The sequence below is a fragment of the Mytilus galloprovincialis genome, chromosome 2, assembly GCF_965363235.1.
Source record: "Mytilus galloprovincialis chromosome 2, xbMytGall1.hap1.1, whole genome shotgun sequence".
Classification (NCBI taxonomy): domain Eukaryota; kingdom Metazoa; phylum Mollusca; class Bivalvia; order Mytilida; family Mytilidae; genus Mytilus; species Mytilus galloprovincialis.
This window is the reverse complement of record NC_134839.1, coordinates 99,574,726-99,596,444: the sequence shown is the minus strand read 5'-3', so window position 1 is coordinate 99,596,444 and position 21,719 is coordinate 99,574,726. Positions and strand designations below refer to the sequence as shown.

The 21,719-nt window shown below is 32.3% G+C and overlaps 1 protein-coding gene across 1 annotated transcript; it reads left to right on the top strand.

Moving 5' to 3' along the window:
- The first annotated feature begins 363 nt into the window (after positions 1-363).
- On the top strand, positions 364-2,339 carry LOC143065089 (cyclin-dependent kinase 5 activator 1-like). The gene has a single exon (XM_076238434.1). The coding sequence runs from the start codon at positions 589-591 to the stop codon at positions 1,456-1,458; it is 870 nt and encodes a 289-aa protein (XP_076094549.1). The 5' UTR covers positions 364-588; the 3' UTR covers positions 1,459-2,339.
- The last annotated feature ends 19,380 nt before the right edge of the window (positions 2,340-21,719 follow it).

Sequence of the window (21,719 nt, the reverse complement as noted above, 5' to 3'; positions counted from 1 at the left end):
CTATGTCGTAATTACGACATAATTTTTTTTTTTTGAATGGCCCTTATCGGCTTCCGTAATCAATTGCACGAATTTTTTTTTAACCCAAAGTTTATCTATCAAACAAGCTATATATGCTGCTTTGAGTAATTATCATAATGGTAATATCAAGTTGACGTCTTTTTGTTTTAATAATCAAAATTAATCCCCAGTGTTATATTCCGAATCAATCCATTGATTAAATAGCAACTCCGTTCTATAATGTATACCAAAGCTTTGGAATTACAGTATCGATCGATTCCAAGGAGCTCGTATCGATTCATTTTCTTTGCGGCATCAAGCTACCTAGTGGTTCTGCATTCAGCATCCATGTTTGAGGTTGTTATGGTAATGACATCATGTCTACCATTATGCTAATTGATTCCTTTTACGGTGGAGAAATGTACAATTTACAGGCGATTTAGAAAAACATCTGCTTTGAATTTTGACTGACCTCAAAGTCGTACCAATTCGAAAGGTGCTAATTTCTTTAGAAATATGGTATAAAAACAAGAGAATATACGAAAAAGTGTCATTTTAAAGACGTTCTACAGGTTAATTTACAGAAACATGGGGACGGTTTTATCATTTTCGCCACGACCAAGGAAGCCATTGTACGAGGAGGTAAATTTAAATAACTACCAATACGAACTTTTAAACAACACTAAAAATTCATCAAATCCGAGGGACAAGAGTTACAGGAAACATTCTATATTTCTAGGAGGATTAAGTTGGAAGAAATTCTCTGTTAGTAATGGAAAGAAGAAAGACAAAAACTTTCAGCGGTTTTCAAACGCCACCATTGTACCAGGAAAAATTGACAACAATTTTAACATCGAGAATGTAGATATAAACAAAAATATACCAAAGTCAATTTCCAGTTATAACATTAAGTCAGAAAAGCTAGATGAAAAGAAAAATGTGGAGAAGAAATCAGTCAAAAAGATCGACAAAGCCACCAGCCCTAAACGGACAGTAATCCAAGCCAGTACTTCCGAATTATTGAAATGTTTAGGAGAATTTCTGAGAAAGAAGTGTAAGCGTCTACGAAATTTCGAAAGTCACAGTGCTATTGTATGGCTGCGGACAGTAGACAGATCTTTACTACTACAAGGATGGCAGGATGTAGCGTTTATCAATCCAGCGAACGTAGTGTTTCTGTACATGCTGGTAAAAGACTCAATGTATAACGATATAGATTCAGAACATGAACTTCAGGCTCTTGTTTTAACTTGCCTATATCTTTCATATTCTTATATGGGAAACGAAATAAGCTATCCACTAAAGCCATTCCTCGTTGAAGAAAACAGAGACAAATTTTGGGACCGCACTTTAGTTATCATTAACCGACAAAGTGCTAACATGTTGCGTTTGAACAGTGATCCTAGTTTCTTTACGGAGGTATTCACAGAACTCAAAGCCTACTCGCCTTGTATATGAGCCTTTCCTATCTACTTTCGCCATAATGCCAATAATCTGCCATGACAATTAAAAGATAGTGATATGGGAATGAGCTGTTGCTTGTTTTACATCGCAATAGTTCAGCATAGCTCATCTCTCACGTGAAAGGTTCATAAATATGCGAGAACAAACATGTCTTCGGGCTCAGTTGACAAATATGTGTTCAGTAAGTGAGGGAATTGTTATTTTCTATTTCATATTTCTTATGAAATATAAAATAGTTTTAAATGTTTACTTAAGCTTTTGTTAAAAATTATAGAGTATGCTGAAAATATCGTAATTTGATTCAAATTTTACTTTTATCAGAAATTCTTCTATATACAGTTTCGTATTAGTCATCTAGCCAACATTTTAAGATGAATCATATGTATATATCCACTCTTAAAAATTCGATTCTCCAAAAATCGATAGCTAATGTGATTGCTTCCATGTTTTATTTGATGAATGAAGCTAGAATCGATTGAATACCGTATAATCAATGCTAAAACTAAATGTATTCATTGATCGTTTGGTAAACTTGATTACAATAGAAAAACGATATAAAATTGGGTGTTAAATATGTTATTAGTATAAAAGTTTAATTAGTATGTTGACAATGAAAGTTTTCTTGGTTTCTGTTTAAATAATTATTTTATTCTTATATTTGAATACGTGTATGCTAATGAGTTGTGTTATTATAAATTGTACTGATATGTTTTGTTACGAAGGGAGCTTTAATGACTGCTCCCCAGCTACCCCTTTCCAAAGATACAAAGTATGTGATGTTATGCTATTTATCTTATGTTATTACATTTTAGTTGATTTTTGAATAGTTTAAATGATTGTAAAATGAAATAAAATATGAATTTTACGTTTGCAAATTTATTCTTTTAGTCTTATTTGTTGATTAACAATGCAAGCCTTTCTAAAACGTGCATTTCTGTACGTATTTCCTGAATTTATTGGATTCCATTTTGGGTTCTTATATAAAATCGATTGTTAAAATACTTGACAGGTCGGGTTCGTAGTATTGCTCAATATATTTCAAGTTATGTCTTTGAATTTTCTATTTTTTCTTTCGTTCATGGTGCCGTTTGTACTTTTCGACTTATCAATGTTCCTAATTTGATTCTTCTTTCTGTTCTTAGAGTGAACTCATCAAGTTTTCATTGTGATATTTGATAAAATAGATATTGATTATTACATGGCAAATTTTCAAATAAAGGCAACTGCGGCTCGAGATGTTCTAGTTTCGTGTTCGTTAACACTTTCAGTGCGAGAACTAGAAGATATTCTAAGTCCGTATTCGTTAACATCTATAGTGCGGGAACTGGAAGGTACTAAAATTATTAAGATTGAAATAATAACAATAATAAAGTAGAAAATCTTCTTCCAACAGGTCTCAATTTTGATACACCTTTTAAATCAAATAGTGTAGATGTTATATCGGGGAATTTGTATACCAACACCGGGTTTGTGTTTTTTGTCTTTTGTTACAGCTTTGTTGTTTGTCTTTTGGTTGTTTCCCTTTTCGTCAGTTCGACATCGACTTATGAGTGTGTACAGACAAAAAAAGGGATAAAGATTGTTACACAGTAACATGGTGTCACATAAACTTAATTTCAAAGAACCGATGTATATGTACTGAAGATGATTTTTTTTTAAATTCGGATACTAAAATGAATTGTGAATAACAGTCACAAGTAAGCTCAAGATTCAAGATTCAAGATTCTTTATTTCTCAAACACCATAAAGTTACAACTGTAAAAGAAGTTCATCAAAAGTTATATAATATAACACAAACACACATGATAGGATAAGATGAAAATATGAAATAAAATAAAATAAACAATAAAGTAGATAGATAGTTTATTCTCATAAAACCATGCAAGTACAAAGGTTACAGAGAAGTTAAAAAATAATATACATAATTAAAAAAAAATGCATTAAAAATGCATAAAATTCAAAATTTCGGATGAGATAACATATAAAAGAATATACATATAGACTTATATAGTCAAATGTAAAAGTTAAAATTGTATGAAGAAATACTTTCTATAAGTATAAATATGGTAAATAAATTATGGTTGTTAAGAAGAAGTGAGCTTACTATTAATACATCTTATAAAATTGCAGCGGTTTCTTAGTGTCTTTGGTTTTTTGGAATTAAACAGTTTGTTGAATGTAATAATGTTATGTCTTGGTATTAGTTCATTTGGAATAAATCTTCTTCTTTCATCTTGTAAAGCCGGGCAAACAAAAATATAGTGGTATTCGTCTCCGATATATCTTTTCGTACATATTGAACATTTTTTATCACTTCTGTCAATGTAATGCCATCTCCCCCTTTTTAGCTCACCTGGCCCAAAGGGCCAAGTGAGCTTTTCTCATCACTTGGCGTCCGTCGTCCGTCGTCGTCCGGCGTCGTCTGTTAACTTTTACAAAAATCTTCTCCCCTGAAACTACTGGGCCAAATTAAACCAAACTTGGCCACAATCATCATTGGGGTATCTAGTTTAAAAAATGTGTGGCGTGACCCGGCCAACCAACCAAGATGGCCGCCATGGCTAAAAATAGAACATAGGGGTAAAATGCAGTTGTTGGCTTATAACTCAAAAACCAAAGCATTTAGAGCAAATCTGACATGGGGTAAAATTGTATATCAGGTCAAGATCTATCTGCCCTGAAATTTTCAGATGAATCGGACAACCAGTTGTTGGGTTGCTGCCCCTAAATTGATAATTTTAAGGAAACTTTGCTGTTTTTGGTTATTATCTTGAATATTATTATAGATAGAGATAAACTGTAAACTGCAATAATGTTCAGCAAAGTAAGATTTACAAATAAGTCAACATGACCGAAATGGTCAGTTGACCCCTTTAGGAGTTATTGCCCTTTATAGTCCATTTTTAACCATTTTTCGTAAATCTTAGTAACTTTTACAAAAATCTTCTCCTCTGAAACTACTGGGCCAAATTAAACCAAACTTGGCCACAATCATTATTGGGGTATTTAGTTTTAAAAATGTGTCCGGTGACCCGGCCAACCAATCAAGATGGCAGCCATGGCTAAAAATAGAACATAGGGGTAAAATGTAGTTTTTGGCTTATAACTCAAAAACCAAAGCATTTAGAGCAAATCTGACATGGGGGTAAAATTGTTTATCAGGTTATTATCTCGAATATTATTATAGATAGAGATAAACTGTAAACAGCAATAATGTTCAGCAAAGTAAGATTTACAAATAAGTCAGCATGACCGAAATGGTCAATTGACCCCCTAAGGAGTTATTGTCCTGTATAGTCAATTTTTAACAATTTTCATAAAATTTGTAAATTTTTATTAACATTTTCCACTGAAACTACTGGGCCAAGTTCGTTATATATAGAGATAATTGTAAGCAGCAAGACTGTTCAGTAAAGTAAGATGTACAAACACATCACCATCATCAAAACACAATTTTGTCATGAATCCATCTGCTTCCTTTGTTTAATATTCACATAGACATAGGTGAGCGACACAGGCTCTTTAGAGCCTCTAGTTCTATTGGCAGTGAATGATTCTATGTTCGGATTTACAAAATGTATATATATCTCGGTCATTTATGATGTTGAAATAATTCTCAAATTCAAACTTTTCCTTAAAGAGCCTATAAGTAATGCATTTTGATGTGTTCTGAATAGCTGAATTCCAAATTTGTTTAAACTGGTCAATTAATCTAAGTTTGATACTTTTTGGTAACCATTTGGTGAGGTCTGTATTTCGGCAGTGTCCAATATATTTTTAATGTTCTTTATCCATAAAATATCATCATTAAAATTGAGAATGGAAATGGGGAATGTGCCAAAGAGACAACAACCCGACCATAGAGCAGAAAACAGCAGATCTCACCAATCGGTCTTCAATGCAACGAGAAATTCTCGCACCCGGAGGCGTTTTTCAGCTGGCCCCTAAACAAATATATACTGGTTCAGTGATAATGAACACCATACTATACTCCAAATTGTACACAAGAAACTAAAAGTTAAATAATACAAGACTAACAAAGGCCAGAGGCTCCTGACTTGGGACAGGCGCAAAAATGCGGCGGGGTTAAACATGTTTGTGAGATCTCAACCCTCCCCCTATACCTCTAGCCAATGTAGAAAAGTAAACGCATAACAATACGCACATTAAAATTCAGTTCAAGAGAAGTCCGAGTCTGATGTCAGAAGATGTAACCAAAGAAAATAAACAAAATGACAATAATACATAAATATTATCAGACTACTAGCAGTTAACTGACATGCCAGCTCCGGACTTCAATTAAACTGATTGAAAATTATGTCTTCATCATATGAATATCAGGCACAATCCTCCCCGTGAGGGGTTTAGTATCATACCATCATAACATACATGTATATGAGAAGAACATAACCCGTGTCATGCCAACAACTGGTTTATCAATAATAAATGTGTTTAGTTCCGATGCAAAGACCCTATAAGTGAATCAATATTAACGCCAAAATATGCAATCTTTAATGACCTGACAACAGTATCGTAGCTATATCCCTTCTTAATAAGTCTATTTAAAGGTTTTGTTAGCTTCTGAGGTGAATACTGACATGTTTGTGCTTTATAAAGAATATTTCCATAAAATATTGGATGTGAAATACCTGAACGTATAAGAAGTCTGCATGTTGAGCTATATTTACGAATGATGTCCTTATACCGATGATAAAATTTAGTAAATGTTTTGACTAGTTTGTGATATCGAAAACCCTGGTGTAATAATTTTTCAGTAATACATAAATTTCTCTCGTTAAAATCTAAAACATTGTTACATACACGAGCGAATCGTACAAGCTGAGATATACAAACACCGTAAGATGGTGACAAGGGAACGCCACCATCTAAAAATGAATAATTAACGATAGGAAATGAGAAATCATCTCTTTTATCATAAATTTTAGTATTAAGCTTTCCGTTAATGATATATATATATATATATATATAATCAAGATCGAGGAAAGGGCAGTGGTCATTGTTAGTATTAGCTTTATTTAAAGTAAGTTCAACAGGATAAATTTCTTTAGTATACTAACTGAAGTCATTATTGAGAGCTAAAATATCATCCAAATATCCAAAAGTATTATTAAATGTATGTATCCGATGTTGTTTCGATGGGTCTTTGCTGATTTTTGTCATAAATTGTAACTCATAGCAATACAAAAACAGGTACGCAATAAGTGGTGCACAGTTAGTCCCTATTGGAATTCCGATAACCTGACGATATACGGAATCTCCAAAGCGAACAAAAATGTTATCTAGTAAAAATTCAAGGGCAGATATAGTATCAAATCATGTTCAATTGACATAGTTTTTTTTTTTTGTTTATTGCTACTAAAAAATGACCTAAAAGAGTTTGAACATAAAATTATATATTCACATTCTGACTTTTTAAATGCCCATTTAATTAGGTGTGTGATTTTTTTTCTTAATGAGAATGTGAGGCAATGTGGTATATAGGGTAGAAAAATCAAAACTTTGAACAGATTCAAAATCACCAATAAAAGCATGTAATTTATCAAGTACTTCCAATGAGTTTTTGACACTCCAAAAGTAATTAATTCCACTATTTTCGAAGGCCTTATTTGAACAATTTATTATCAGGTTTTTGATTGTACCAAGTGTACTGGTAAGAAGAATAGATAATTTAGTAGTGGAACAATGGCTTGAAGACGAAATAAATCTATATTTGTAAGGTGTTTTGTGTAGTTTCGGAAGCCAATACATAGTTGGGACTCTCATTGTTTTTGGTTCTGCTTGTAAAGCGGTAGCTAAAAGTTTATGTTTGTTACAGATGTCGTTTTCTGAAAATGGAGTCAGTTGGAATGTTGGTGAATTGGTGATTTCTTTTTGTAGAACCTCAATGTAAAATTTACGTCAAACAATAATAATATTATTAGAAGTTTTATCGGTCGGGACAAAAACAAATTCCTTGTCTAGTTCTTTTAGTGTATGTTTGATACCGAGAAATAGGTTTATTGTGGTTATTGTTAAGAGTAAAATTTTTCCCGTTTGTTTGTGAGATATCGGGAACATACAAATTTATATAAGATTGATGATAACTTATTTTCATCTATAAGCAGCCTGCACCAACATGATATCATTCGGCATTTAATGCTTATTTCCAATGGGTATCGTCCAGTTTCACCGTACACAATCATGCTTGGGGTAGATCTCTTGAGGTGTAGTAAATGCTTTAAAAATTTGAGATGAACTTGTTTAAAAATGTCATTTTTTCCAAATCCCCATACTTCACATCCGTATAAAAGAATTGGTTTCACCAGTTTGTCAAATAACTCTAATTGGCATTCAATTGATAAATTACACTGCCTCCCTTTTTAATAACGTTGTACATAGCTTTTGTTGCTTTTTCTGATAGTCTTTTCTTTGCTTTATTGAAGAATCCAATTCCGGTTAACAATAGTCCAAGGTAGTTAAATTCTTTAACTATTTCAATTTTTTTTAGTAGCGAAGGGTGTTGATTAACCAGGAAACCTTGATAAATTTGCACAGCTTTTTCGACTTATTTTTTATTTTTTACTGAAATAGTTTTTCAAATTTTGGTATGTTACATCTGTGCAAGAATATCCAAATTATGTGCTCGAAAATTTGCCGAAGAACTACACTGCAAAGTGTAATGAAATTCATCACCAATCTCGTAACAATGACATAAGTTACAATATCTAAGGTTTTGCTCAATTTTATTCTATCTACCAGTTTCGATGGGTAACTTATGGTTACCCGTTCGAAATCTACAATATGTTATTCTTTCTTTATCACTTAAAATATTCAGATATTCCTCAAATTCAAAATTTTGTTTAAACAATTTGTAGACCAAAGCTTTTGATGAACAGTCAATATCAGCTCTCCATTTCTGTTGAAACTAATCAAATAACTTTTGTTTTAAACTAATACCCAACCACTTAGAATTAAATATTTCTTGTGACAACCATATGTTGCTATATCAACATTTATCTAATGTATTTTTAACGTATTTCAACCAATCTGACCTAAATTGGTTGTCAGAATTCTTCAAGAACATGTATTTGTAAAATATTTTAGCAATCCTGTTATTATCCACATTTACCATTTTTGACCAAAAATTAACCATACGCAGCTGTATATATTCAGAGTAGACAGTGGCGGATCCAGCGGAAGGTGTTTGGAACCCCCCTTTTTTTCAACGGTCAGTCAAATAAACTTAGTTTAGTATGGCGTGCATTATCATTGAACTAATGCTTTTGAATTGGAACATTTGGATGGAACTCCCCTTTTTATCCCGGGTTATAAACCCCCTCTTTTAAAGATGTGTGAATCTAGAACAAAGAGTACTCAATATGATGACAACACTTAATAAAAATTAAAACAAATTCTATAGGCATACAGCCCGTAACAGAGAAGTGATCGAATTGATGTTTCTTTACCGTCAAAATTAGCTACGTTATCGACAAACTTAATTGAGTAGTGACCGAACTATTGGTACTTTAACGTTAAAAAGATTGACAATGCTGACAAACTTTCATGTGTCGATAATCAAGTTTAATACCGATAATATTGAAAATAATTCTAATAATATGAAACAAAATATGTCCATGCACCATTTCGATTGGGCACGTCCGACAAATATTTGACACAATTCATCCAAGTTTTACAGAATAACCACCGCTTACCACTGACTATATCGCATAGTATGTTTGAAAACCAACAACAACCGTGCGAAAATGGAGTTTGATAGAAAAAGACAATTAAAATTGTGTTGATAAAGTATAGTGTTATTATCATAAAACGATAATTGATTATAATCTTGGAGTGTTTGAGAAAACATCGCATTCATTCTAATTGATTTGATTTGTTTCGATAAATCATTGACGTCAGATTACTATTTATAGATAGGTAATCGATTTCCTATTTTTGCATATATACACATATTGTTTATATATATTTTTTTATACATAATGAAATATTGTTACCACCAGAAGAATCTAGAATCATATTCAAAACAGTGTGGCTGTGGCCATTGATTGACGACCTAAATTATCCCATTGACTGGGACAGATTATGTGAACGTTTGTCTGTAACGACCACTGCTCACTATGTACTTGTTAAAGACACTTAAACTGTGGGGTCACCAAAGGTTCTCAACACGTAAATGAAGTTATTCGAAAAATTAATCAGGAATAACACGATGTTATGATTTATATCAATAATATAAATCAAAACATAAAGATTATTCCTGATTAATTTTTCGAACTATTTTATTATTGAAGGCGATAAGAACCTTTGGTTACCCCACAGTTTAAATTCTATAAAAAGTAAGTAGTGAGCAGTGGTCGTTACAGACAAACGTTCACCTAATCTGTCCCAGTCAATGGGATAATTAAGGTCGTCAATCAATGGCCACAGCCACACTGTTTTGAATATGATTCTATATATATTTGTTTTGTTTAGGTGAATTTAATGACATCAGAATTTTAGATAAAGATAGGAAACCGATTTCCTAAATTGCATATATATATTATTTATATTTATCCTGCAATTGGGTGTTCTACTATACAGATACAGCCCTACAGATATCGCTATGCTATGCTGTATCTGTCAATCTAATTAAAACCCGATCTTTCATCGCTCCTGTTTCTGATATGTCGCGTGGGAGATCTAACGAAACCCGCTTTGAGGTCAAATGTGAGTGACCTCGTAGGTGTGTCTTTTTCGACCAATGAAATTGAGTCTTCCACGATCTTGGAAGTTTAACGTAAGGCAAAGGGATGTAACTCATTTTATTTACGACGAAATCGTCAGTCATAATAATTCATAAACTTTTTTGATTGGCTTATAAATAGGTCGTCGACTCATTTGCATATCTTTAAAAATTCATGACTTTTAGTTCACTCACATGTGACCTCAAAGCCGGTTTCGTTAGATCTCCCACGCGACATATCAGAAACAGGAGCGATGAGAGATCGGTTTTTAATTAGATTGTATCTGTATACTATACAGATATCGCTTTCAAGCTCCGCCCACTGCCGGACTGAGTATTGTATAAACCTGTGTGACCTCAGAATGTGTATTGCAGTTGCATTCCAATGACGTATCAATTGCGAATAAACGATTACTTGTATACGTTCTGTTTGTTTTCAAACATTTCTTTAGAGCAATAAGAATCACCCCAGTTTTCACATGAACAGCAGTCTTTTCTACGATGACAACTTTCGATATCAGTTCAAAACTTGAATGTGTATGATTATGTAACAAAAACAACCATGTCGATTTCAGCATGCATGTTTATTAGTGGATGTCGAGTCTGAAGCGTAGGACAACTCGTACACTCCTGTTTCAAATTGGACAATGTTTTGTTATTTGTTTTTACTGTTGAAATTAGTTGTTATATTAAATAGATAATTATTCACCTTGAACGATGTATCCATGCATGCGTGTTGATCAGACATGAGGATGAGATCAAGGACGTTGATCAGATATATCCAGTTTTAACTACTTTACATTGAAATATATATGTACAGATCCAAAATTACTAAATGACCATTCGAGATTCTTTTTTGCGAACCCGTCTTCAGTTGAAAGTGTGATTAGTGTATCGTATTACTATACGGGCCTCAAGGGATTTCAAATTGAAAATAAATGCAAAACATGTGTTTTTGTGTCTTATAAAACACAAATAATACAAATAATATACAGATTTAATTGCAGGATAAAGACAATAACTGTTTAGTGTCTGTATTTGTACTCGGCTCGAAACAGGTGTAATAGCTCGCTAAAAGCTCGCATACAACTTGTTTCCTAGCCTCGTACAAATACAGCTGATATTTAAAGACACTTAACAGTTATTGTCTATAAATTTTGATATTTAATTAAATATTGATGCCTTCAGAAGCATATATCGACGTGGGAGTGGATACCTATGGCAAGCCGTTCTCGTCAAAACTATGTTTAAACCATTTTTCGAAAAATTTACACACTGAGAATTACAACAAAGCACACTGAGATTTTAAAACTTCAAAACGCACACTGAGAATTGAAAATTACACACTGAGAATTGAAAATTACACACTGAGAATTAAAAATTACACACTGAGATTTCATAAAGACGCACTGAGATTACAAAAATGAAAAATGCACACTGAGAATTGAAAATTACACACTGAGAATTGAAAATTACACACTGAGATTTCAAAAAGACACAATGAGAATAAATAAACTGAAAACACACACTGAGAATTTGAAATTACACACTGAGAATTTAAAATTACACACTGAGAATTTAAAATTACACACTGAGATTTGTGCGCACTTTTTATGCGCACATATCTAATTAGCATACTTAATCTGAATCTATTACAAGCTTAAAACAACAAAGGGACAGAACTCGTTAGTCCTTCGATTTGGTCCCAAATTATTAATAAAAAAAACTTTAGAAATACAAGAACAAGAAAAATACCCACTTACTCTTATTACAAAATATAACCAAATGGTGAAAAACTTTATTAAAATCATAAGAAAACATTGGAACAATCTGCAAAAGAATGCAGTGAAATTTTTACCCAAGTGTCTATTATAGCATATAAACGTAACAAAAATATAAAAGATTAACTAGCGAAACCAGGGAAACAGTTGGAACACTTTTGAAAAGGGACCAACGGTTTTAAGTAAAAAAAAATCATCCCGATACACTGGTAGTAATGATCTGAATTGTAGGCAACAAACTTATGAATATGAGCGATGTTAAGTCTTGAAATTTATTACGAATGTTGGTTGAAGGAATCGCATTTCATTATAATGACAAGAGTTCTTGAGATCAAGATATTAATCTGTTGAATTATTCATCTCATGAATATTCATTAGTAATTTGCATATTAATCTCTGTGTGTATTTTTGAAATCTCAGTGTGTAATTAACAATTCTCAGTGTGTGTTTTTCAATTTATTTCATCTCAGTGTGTCTTTTTAAAATCTCAGTGTGTAATTTTGAATTCTCAGTGTGTGTTTTTTATTTTTTTAAATCTCAGTGTGTAATTTCGATTTCTCAGTGTGTTATTTTAGGTTTTTAAATCTCAGTGTGTATTTTTTTTCGAAAAAAAGGGTTTAAACATAGTTTTGACGAGAACGGCTTGCCATAGATACCTTTACGTGACGTTATTTATCGATGTTATTGACATCCATGCATGCGTGTTGATCAGACATGAGGATGAGATCAAGGACGTTTATCAGATATATCCAGTTTTAACTACTTTACATTGAAATGTATATGTACAGATCCAAAATTACTAATTGCTGTATTTATTTTAGCAGGACAGGTGTACTGTTGAATGAATTTCACTTGCTGTTATATAATTCTTCTGTCTTACTATAAACAAAAGCATAATTTTCCATAATTAAAATAAACAATAACTCTAATAATGGTAGATTCTGATTCAAACATGACTTTATATTTATATAATTTCCACACAGCCCAACAAGTTTGGCTACAGAATGGATAAAGTTCAGGTGACCATATTTCGACCAAACCCCCTGGTCCATCTTTTGGTTCTAAAAGATATTAATCATGTTCGATTGGGTTTCTTTTTCAAACATATATGAGTAGTTAAACTCTATGCTGATTGTTCTCAAACGGCAATGTTTATTTGTAAAGTTCTTTGGCTTCTAATGAAACATTTTTATGACTTTTATGTCATTTGGTTTCTTGTGGAGAGTTCTCATTGTCAATCATACCACAGCCTTTTATTTTCATATGTCTACATACTATAAATGCGAAATCTTTATGAGGAATTCTTAAAAAGAATTACTTTCATATTTGTATTTATTCCATGTAACATATGGATATATAACAGCCCCCAACTTTTGAAAGAAGAGCATAGGACAAGTTTGTTGTATCAAGTAAGAAGTACATATTTCTAGATAATCAATTAATGTCAAAGATAGCGGAGAAAAATCTCCTCTACAACTCTATAGATTCATGTTAGAGTAGAAATAATATATGCATTATTCATAAGTATATATATGGCTATTGCACAAATTGCATCATATTCGTAAATATTGTCCTGAATAGACATTTATTTATATTGTAGCTTCTAGTTTATTGAAGTTAATCAAAATGTGATAATTTCATTTCTCAGAACGTACGAAGTCATAATTCTTTTATTAAACTTTTTCTTAGAATTGTATTTCGGATATTTATGCGATAAACAATTTTCTCAGCATTTCACTTTTATTTAATTCCAGTGTAGCCATCACATATAGCTTCTTTCTAAAACTTCACATTTTCAGTAGCTTTTCTAAAACTGCTTGTCTTTTGGTCTGCATGTGCCGTTTTTTACAACGCTCTGTCGTTTTAAGGATGTATTCTTCTAACGTTTCAGTCTCATTCAGTCTCATTAAAATCTCGTTTAGAAATTATTTTCAAAACATGGGTCACAAGTGGAAAATAGCAATGAATTTGATCATTATCAAACTTAACTTTTTTCAATAAGTAGTTTTTGAGTAATAAAATTTTCAATTTTTATTACTAATCTAGTCGGTCTTTTTAGCCAAAATTTTGAAAAAATGGGTGAGGGATACAAAAAATGATTTAACGAGAAACATGTACATCCCACGTAACTTTTTCTTTTCAAATTTCTTAGATTTGTATTTTTTCCAATCATTTATAACAAAGAAGATGAAATAATTTGCATTTTGTTTTTTAAACTGAGAAAAATCACAAATTTACAAAATTGACAACATGATAAATTTGACACGAAAAAGCATCAAAATATGATAAAACTTTTTTATATTTTCACCTACCTATATATTTTTAGTTGAATTTATTCAGATTGGTCCACTTCATCTTTATTAAGAGTATGAAAAAAAGTTTAATTGTGGAACTGTGATTTTTTTTTCACGATAATAGCTCAAAAATGGGTAAAAAATGATGAAAAATGGGAAAATCATCAAAATTGTGTACTTGCAACAGGCTGTAGCAGAAAAAGAAGTGCACCACCATATTATTTTTTTTCTTCGCCAATTATTCTTTTACAGTCATATAATCCCAAAAATCAGGTTTAGAAACAAAGTTTATTTCTGGCTCGTCAGAGGTACATACATCCTTAACGATCAACTTTCTGTTTTCGGAATGGATTTCTTTAAAAATCTTTTCGCAAACATATCAGATGTTAAAATTACTTAACCCCCTTCTTATTATATCAAAATTCGAGACATAATTGATCAAAACACATCAATCATTGACAGTTTTACTCATTGGCGATATGTATATAATACGTGTTTTCGTACGGACTATTTTCCAGCTTGTGTCAACAAAAATTAGCCGGATATACCAACCTCACATTATTTTAGAAGGAAAATACAAAAAGAATGAACACTGAAACTACTTAAGTATTCACTCATCTCTGGTTCACACGCGATGTTTTACGTTTAGTTTTTTCTCCACCGGCACGAGTTATTTAGAGGGACCTACAAATAAATTTTACTGCATTTAAATAACTCAAGTCTGGCTGTCGAACTTTGATAAAAAAAAAAAATCTGTATGCTGGATATTTTGGTTGAAAAATTATCTTGTGTTTCTGTATAATGAATACTTTCAAAAATGATATTTCAATAAGTTAACTTTTGTTATTGTGATATTTGATTTACAGGAAAATTGTGACTGTCATTATTCTGTGCAATCAATTATCAGAAATTGTCCAGAGGACTAACGTGATTTTTAATGATCGGGGTGCGGGGTAGTGCGATAACATACGTAACATATGACCTCGACGGCAATATTTTCTTTTCTGTTTGATTTTTTATATCTTTTTTTATTTTTTTTTTTGCTGATCATCAACTCAACTTCTAAAATAACGAGGAGAGACTTTTTAACTCAGTCACATGTTTATATTTTTTTAAAAAGAGCTTTCAACGAGAACTTGGAATTAAAAAAGTCGAAAAGATATATTTTCAAGTGCAAAACTATATCATCAAGTACTGCAATTGACATGTGCGGATAAGCAGCTTCCTGTGGTATTATTCCTTGTAATTCAAGCTGCTTTATGATGTTTATTTTTTTAATTCTAAGATCGATATTTCCTGGCTCTGTTATAGATTTTACATATTTATAATAACGGTATTTTACTTAGATTCCCGTTAATGGGAAATATGGGCTTTAATTTAGGGTTTTGAACAATTTGTTTACACCATATTCCTTCTTTTTTGTTGTGTTCTCATATCGGATCGATACCGATGTTTGTTTATTAACGTGATGTTATTAATTTCTATTTGTATCATCTTTCTGAAGTACAGCCTTGAACCGTGTGTTATATGAATCGGCGCACTTATTTCGAGTGCGATCAGGTGTAGAGGAATCGATGAAGAATGAAGATGATTTGTTATATTTGCGATCATGTGATCCATAATTATTGTTAGCTTGCATGCGTTAGATGAGTATTTGTATTAAAATATATTAAAATTAAAAAAATATATATATTTTTTTTATTTTTCGGAGACAATTTTATAATCTTCGTCTACGTCATTTGAGAGAATAAGAAGTATAATTCGAAAAGAATACCCCTTGATTCTCAATTTGAACAATCTTATACTACAATCTTAGACAGTACACAAACGTCACGTAATTCTTTACATCTACAGTGCTATCATATCTCACTCTAATACTAGATATCCACAATCATTTTGTATCGATTATTTGTCATCAGTAACACAATATAGTTCCAATCCAATTCTGGCAAGTAATTCGTCAAAATTACAATATAAGGGGATTTTTTCTTGTTTACATTCTTCGATTGCGTCGTCGACATCAAACTTTATGATAATAGGAAAACTTGGAATATTTCCTTATTAATTGCTAATTAGATTAAAAATAGTATGTTATTTTTTGCATACGTTAGCCAATAATAATGAGTTGTCAATTAAAGATGGGATTAGGCCGAATTCTTCTGTCCCTATATTTTTGTGTGTGAAATATAGAGACAGAAAGCAGTGCCCATTCAAAACAGGAATAAGTGTATACAGGTATGGATGTCTGTAGACTGAATAATCTTACGTTCAAAAGTTGAAGTATTTTTTTGGTTGGTGCTTTGTCACAAAAGCACCAACCAAAAAAAAAAAAAAGCTTTTGAACGACAGATTAAATGAGCACAAGAATTGTCCGCGATCTCCTGTTTTGAATTGGCACTGCTTTCTCTCTCTATACTGCACAATAAAAAAATTAAAAAAAACTTGAAAATAGCAAAATCAATAAAAAGCAAATATAAATTAGTAAATATATGCATTATAGGGATAGACGGATTCTGTCTATTATGGCATATGAACGTGCATGAAGATTATAAATGACCATTCCATTTAATATCTGAAAAAAATAGTGATCAAAAGCAATTTCTTGGGAGTACTAATTAATTCACGATATGTCTGAGAGCTACCCATATCCCTTTTTTGTTCTGAGAAGTCTTTTCTTGTCTAATTATTTAATAAAAATATGGGGTTTGAGGCATGATTTCAAATCTGAGGGGTGTAAAACCGATCATCTGACGAATTGAACATAGTCAGAAAAATCTCTAGAAGGATGTCTTTGACAAAAGTACAACATCCATCTTTTTTTCCGATAAATTGAATGGCCTAATCTCAAATCATAAAATGTCTGTGTTTGTAAGAATATATAAATAATATTCCGTCCAGTTGACGTAATTTTATTTTATGAAGATAACAGCAAGCAACGTCTTTTAAAAATGCAGTGTATTCAAAGATGCTTCTCGGATATGAATAACTCTTCAAAAAGGGAACCAATCAAAATGCTAAAACAAACTGCTGCTTGCAACCTTTTGAGATTAAATCAGGTTAATATAAAATATGATAATGATTTGAATCAAGGGTATGAAGTTTTCCCTTGAAATAGGGAGAAAGAGGAATCTACAGAGGTAGTTTGTCCGATCTGTTGAACTGATTTTTGAGATACTTTCTATGACATTGTTTTTGAGATAATGGTAAGTTGCTGTAAATTTTCAAGGAAGAAGTGTTTATATCCGCATTTATTCAAACGTGAAGCCTCGGTCACACCTTACTGGATAGCACGAACGGACTCCTAACGGATGAAATTAAAAGTTGTCCGTTGACAAAATTGTTAATCCGTTGGGAGTCCGTTGATGTACTGACCGAATAAAACGGACGCGTAACGAGTGCATAACGGACACACAACGGATATGCAACGTACGAGAAACGTAAACGTAACGGACAGAACGGATGTCGAACATACATTCAACGGACGAGTACCGCATAAAACGGACACCTAACGGAAGCGTACCGGATAAAACGGATGAACAAGATATCCGGAAAAATTAGAGGCAACAATTATAATACATGTAAATCGCTAAATATTCAAAATGTTTCTGTGTAACTGGTTTTGGTTTGTTCTTCAAAATGTCGTCAAATGGCAGTTTTCTGAATAAGAGCTGCTTGATTGTGAAGACGTGCCCTTACTCTATTTAAAATCGATTATGAATATTAAGTATTCATGAACCTTAGAAAATCTAATTGGCATTTCTGACGCGAAATTTTTCATTGGCATTTGTCCGTTTCAGATCCGTTCATCATCCTTTTTGTCCGTTATACGTCCGGTAGAAGTCCGTTTCATATTCGTTCAACATCTGTTTTATCCGTTAGACGTCCGTCAGAAGTCCGTTAATGAATTTATCTGCCAGACCTCAAACGGATGTATAACGGACACGTAACGGATACAAAACGGAAACGAAACGGACGAGTACCGTACAAAACGGACGTTCAACGGACATGAACGGATTGAAAGAAAGTTATCCGTTAGGCGTCTGTTTGGGCTATCCGGTAAGGTGTGACCGAGGCTTGAGGAAGGTGTACGTTTGACTGTGTAATTTTGTAATGAAAAAATATTGTCTAATAGTTCATTCTGGGTAAAAACGATGTTGATTCATTGAATAAGTAAAACAACTGCATACCAATATATCAAAATGTAATGCCTCTATTATGTTTTGTTGTGTACATATGTAAAACATATTTTGTAAATAAAACTCCTACTACATAGTCTCAAGCGACTGGGCAATTTAATTATTTTATAAATTTCCAAACCATTAAATTGTACGTTTTTACATTTACATATCGTTATTTTAACATAGCCTTTCAGTACTAGGATTATAAAACTTGTGATCCAAACACCAAATCCAGTATTTGTATTGGTTGACTTCTGAATCTGAGTACGGTAACTTTACTCGAAAGTTTTATAACTATAAGAGGGTCTGGATGGAGGGGGCGGGGGGGGGGGGGGGTGTCTGTTATTCTGTAAACATTTCATTTTCACCCCTTTTTTCTCTTATCTTTAAAACCCTTTTTTTCTCTAATCTTCAAAAAATTAACCCCTTTTTTCTGTAATCTTCATTTTTTAAGGCATTATTCTTTAATCATTTAACCACATCCAAACCCGCCTATAATACTTGATCTAGATTAACAGAAGTAGCTGAGATTTAATCAAAGTGCTTGATAGCACCTCTGGAAAGTTTGCAACTGTAGCTGTGTATTATTCCAAAAAGGTTATAGACGTGTATTATTTCAGATATGTATTTCATCACAGCTTTGATGCTTTAAACATGTTAAACTAAACCATTGTCATGTTTATCATAAAAAGATTTGATATTTTCTATTGCAACCTAAAACTGTAGATATAAAATAATGAAATATACAGAAAGCTCTGTTCATGTCTTTAAGTACCCATGCCATGTCAACTTCAAGGGCCTGTGAATTAGTATTTTTCTATTGGCCTAGGTACTTCATACTTGTTTTCAGTAAAAAAAAAATATTACTGATTAACACGTAATTTTCTTGTTTGAATTGTTCCGAATGTTTCATATCGGGGCCTTTTATAGCTTTCTACACGTATATGGTACAAATATTTCTCATTATTGACGACCGTATGATGGCCTTTAGCTATAAATACATTTTCCTCCTTTTATTTCTTTAGGATAGCAATGGTTCTTTGCAAAAAATACCGCATCCTTTTTAATAAATAAGACAGTTACAATAACTTAAATCAATACAACGGTAATGAAAGTGAATTTATATTAAAGGCTTTGATCAAAAATGAGGAACGTGTCCATAGGACACAAATGATGCCCCGCCAGCATTAACGTTAAAAAGTCGTTAAAAGTTAACGTCACAACTCAAGAACTGTAAATGTGGCGCTACCAAAATTTGTACTTGATCTGAGTTATGGGGTAATAAGCATTGTGTAATCATTTTAATTACACAGTATTGCGCAATAGATTTAAGATCTTGACATTCGTTTTGTGTCAGAAACTCATATTATGTCAAAAATTTGATCGCAATCCAACTTCAGAGCTGTATCAAGCTTGAATGTTGTGTCAATACTTGCCCCAACTATTCAGGGTTCGACCTCTGCGGTCGTATAAAGCTGTGCCCTGTGGAACATCTGGTTCCATTTGTAACGAGACACAACTCTAGAGCAGTAAAAATGACTCCACCAAAATTCAAACTTGATCTTGGTTTTATGGTTAAAAGTATTGTGTATAAGTTTCATAACATTTGGTTGAGCGAACTTAAGTTTGATAACTGAAACCAAAGCCATTTTTAGATATATTAAGGGGCATAACTCTAAAACAGTATAATTATCGCCACCAAAATTCAAACTTGATCAGTGTTTGTGGTAATGAGCATTGTGTATAAGTTGTATAATATTTGGTTAAGACAAACTACAAATGTAAAGTTAGAGAACAGAAACTAAAATTTCCAGCAACCTTTCTATTTGTTAAGTAGCATAAAACGCTAGAATGGTAAAAGTGACGCAACCAAAATTCAAACTTGACTAGTGTATTGTGGTTATAAGCATTGCGTATAAGTTTAATACAATTTGGTTCAGGCAAACTAAAGGAAGAGAACAGAAACAATTTTTTGGATGTACGGAGGTACGTACAAGTAACGGAAGGACGAACATACTTACAGAAGAACAAGGATAAAACTCAATACGATGGGAGCATAACAACAGCAGTATGGCCACAGGAATACAAAGTTTATATACACTAGATTCATAAAGATGCTAATATCCTGTAACACATTTTAGTTGCTGCTGTGAAATTAAGCATTGTCTCATGAGTCAATAACATTTGAGAATGTTTGTTTTAAGCAATTCATTTGATATATATATATTAGTAATCATTGCCTCTTTGTTTGGATGACAAAGCAATTGAATTCTATTTATATAGGGCATGTTATGCCTTAAAACTTTTCCAGATGCACAGGTTTGTCTGTAATCTATCTAAATTTTAAGCTGAAAATGCTGTCATTTTAGCCAGAGAGTATACATCATGAACCTTAATCATTTCTACAGCACTTGTCTTGATACTCTGAGCTATAATATTCTAAGAAGTAGATGCTGACTCGGTTGCTTTTAATACGGATGCTATATGATACGAATTTGCGATAAATTTATACACTGGTATCATGTAAATTATTGGAAGAAGAAGAATTGATGTTGGGTCAATGTTTTCTGCTGTCAGTTTGATCCACTTGAGCATGCTGAACGAGTAAAGGTCCTTATATCCACAATGGAATGTGAAACAATTAGTATTTAAATTACGGAATTAAAAGTTTTCAAATGATATTTGGCATCAAAACCTTCCGATCGATGTTTAGACATTATTATTTTTTTTTATCAATGCCGGTATATTTTACCTTTACTCGTCTTTGGCGTGAGACATTAGACATATAATTATCGAGTATTTTATATTCTATCACTTGTGTATTGTTTAAACAAACCATTATCACTTTTATTAACCATCTTAGTAAATTATAGCCAAAAATATTACATATTTTCTGTAATGGTCCTTATTTTCTGTAATGGCCGTGTTTTTTCTGTAATGGCCCAGTTTTCTGTAATGGCCCTGTTTTTCTGTAATGGCCGTGTTTTGTACTGTAATGGCCCTGTATTAATGCCCAGTTTGTCTGTATTAAGCCCAGTTAGGGTTTTTAATAAAGTTAATAAAATTGAATTGTAAAGAGTATAATATAAAAAAGAAGATGTGGTATGATTGCCAATGAGACAACTCTACACAAAAGACCAAAATGACACAGACATTAACAACTATAGGTCACCGTACGACCTTCAACAATGAGCAAAGCCAATACCGCATAGTCAGCTATAAAAGGCCCCGATAAGATAATGTAAAACAATTCAAACGAGAA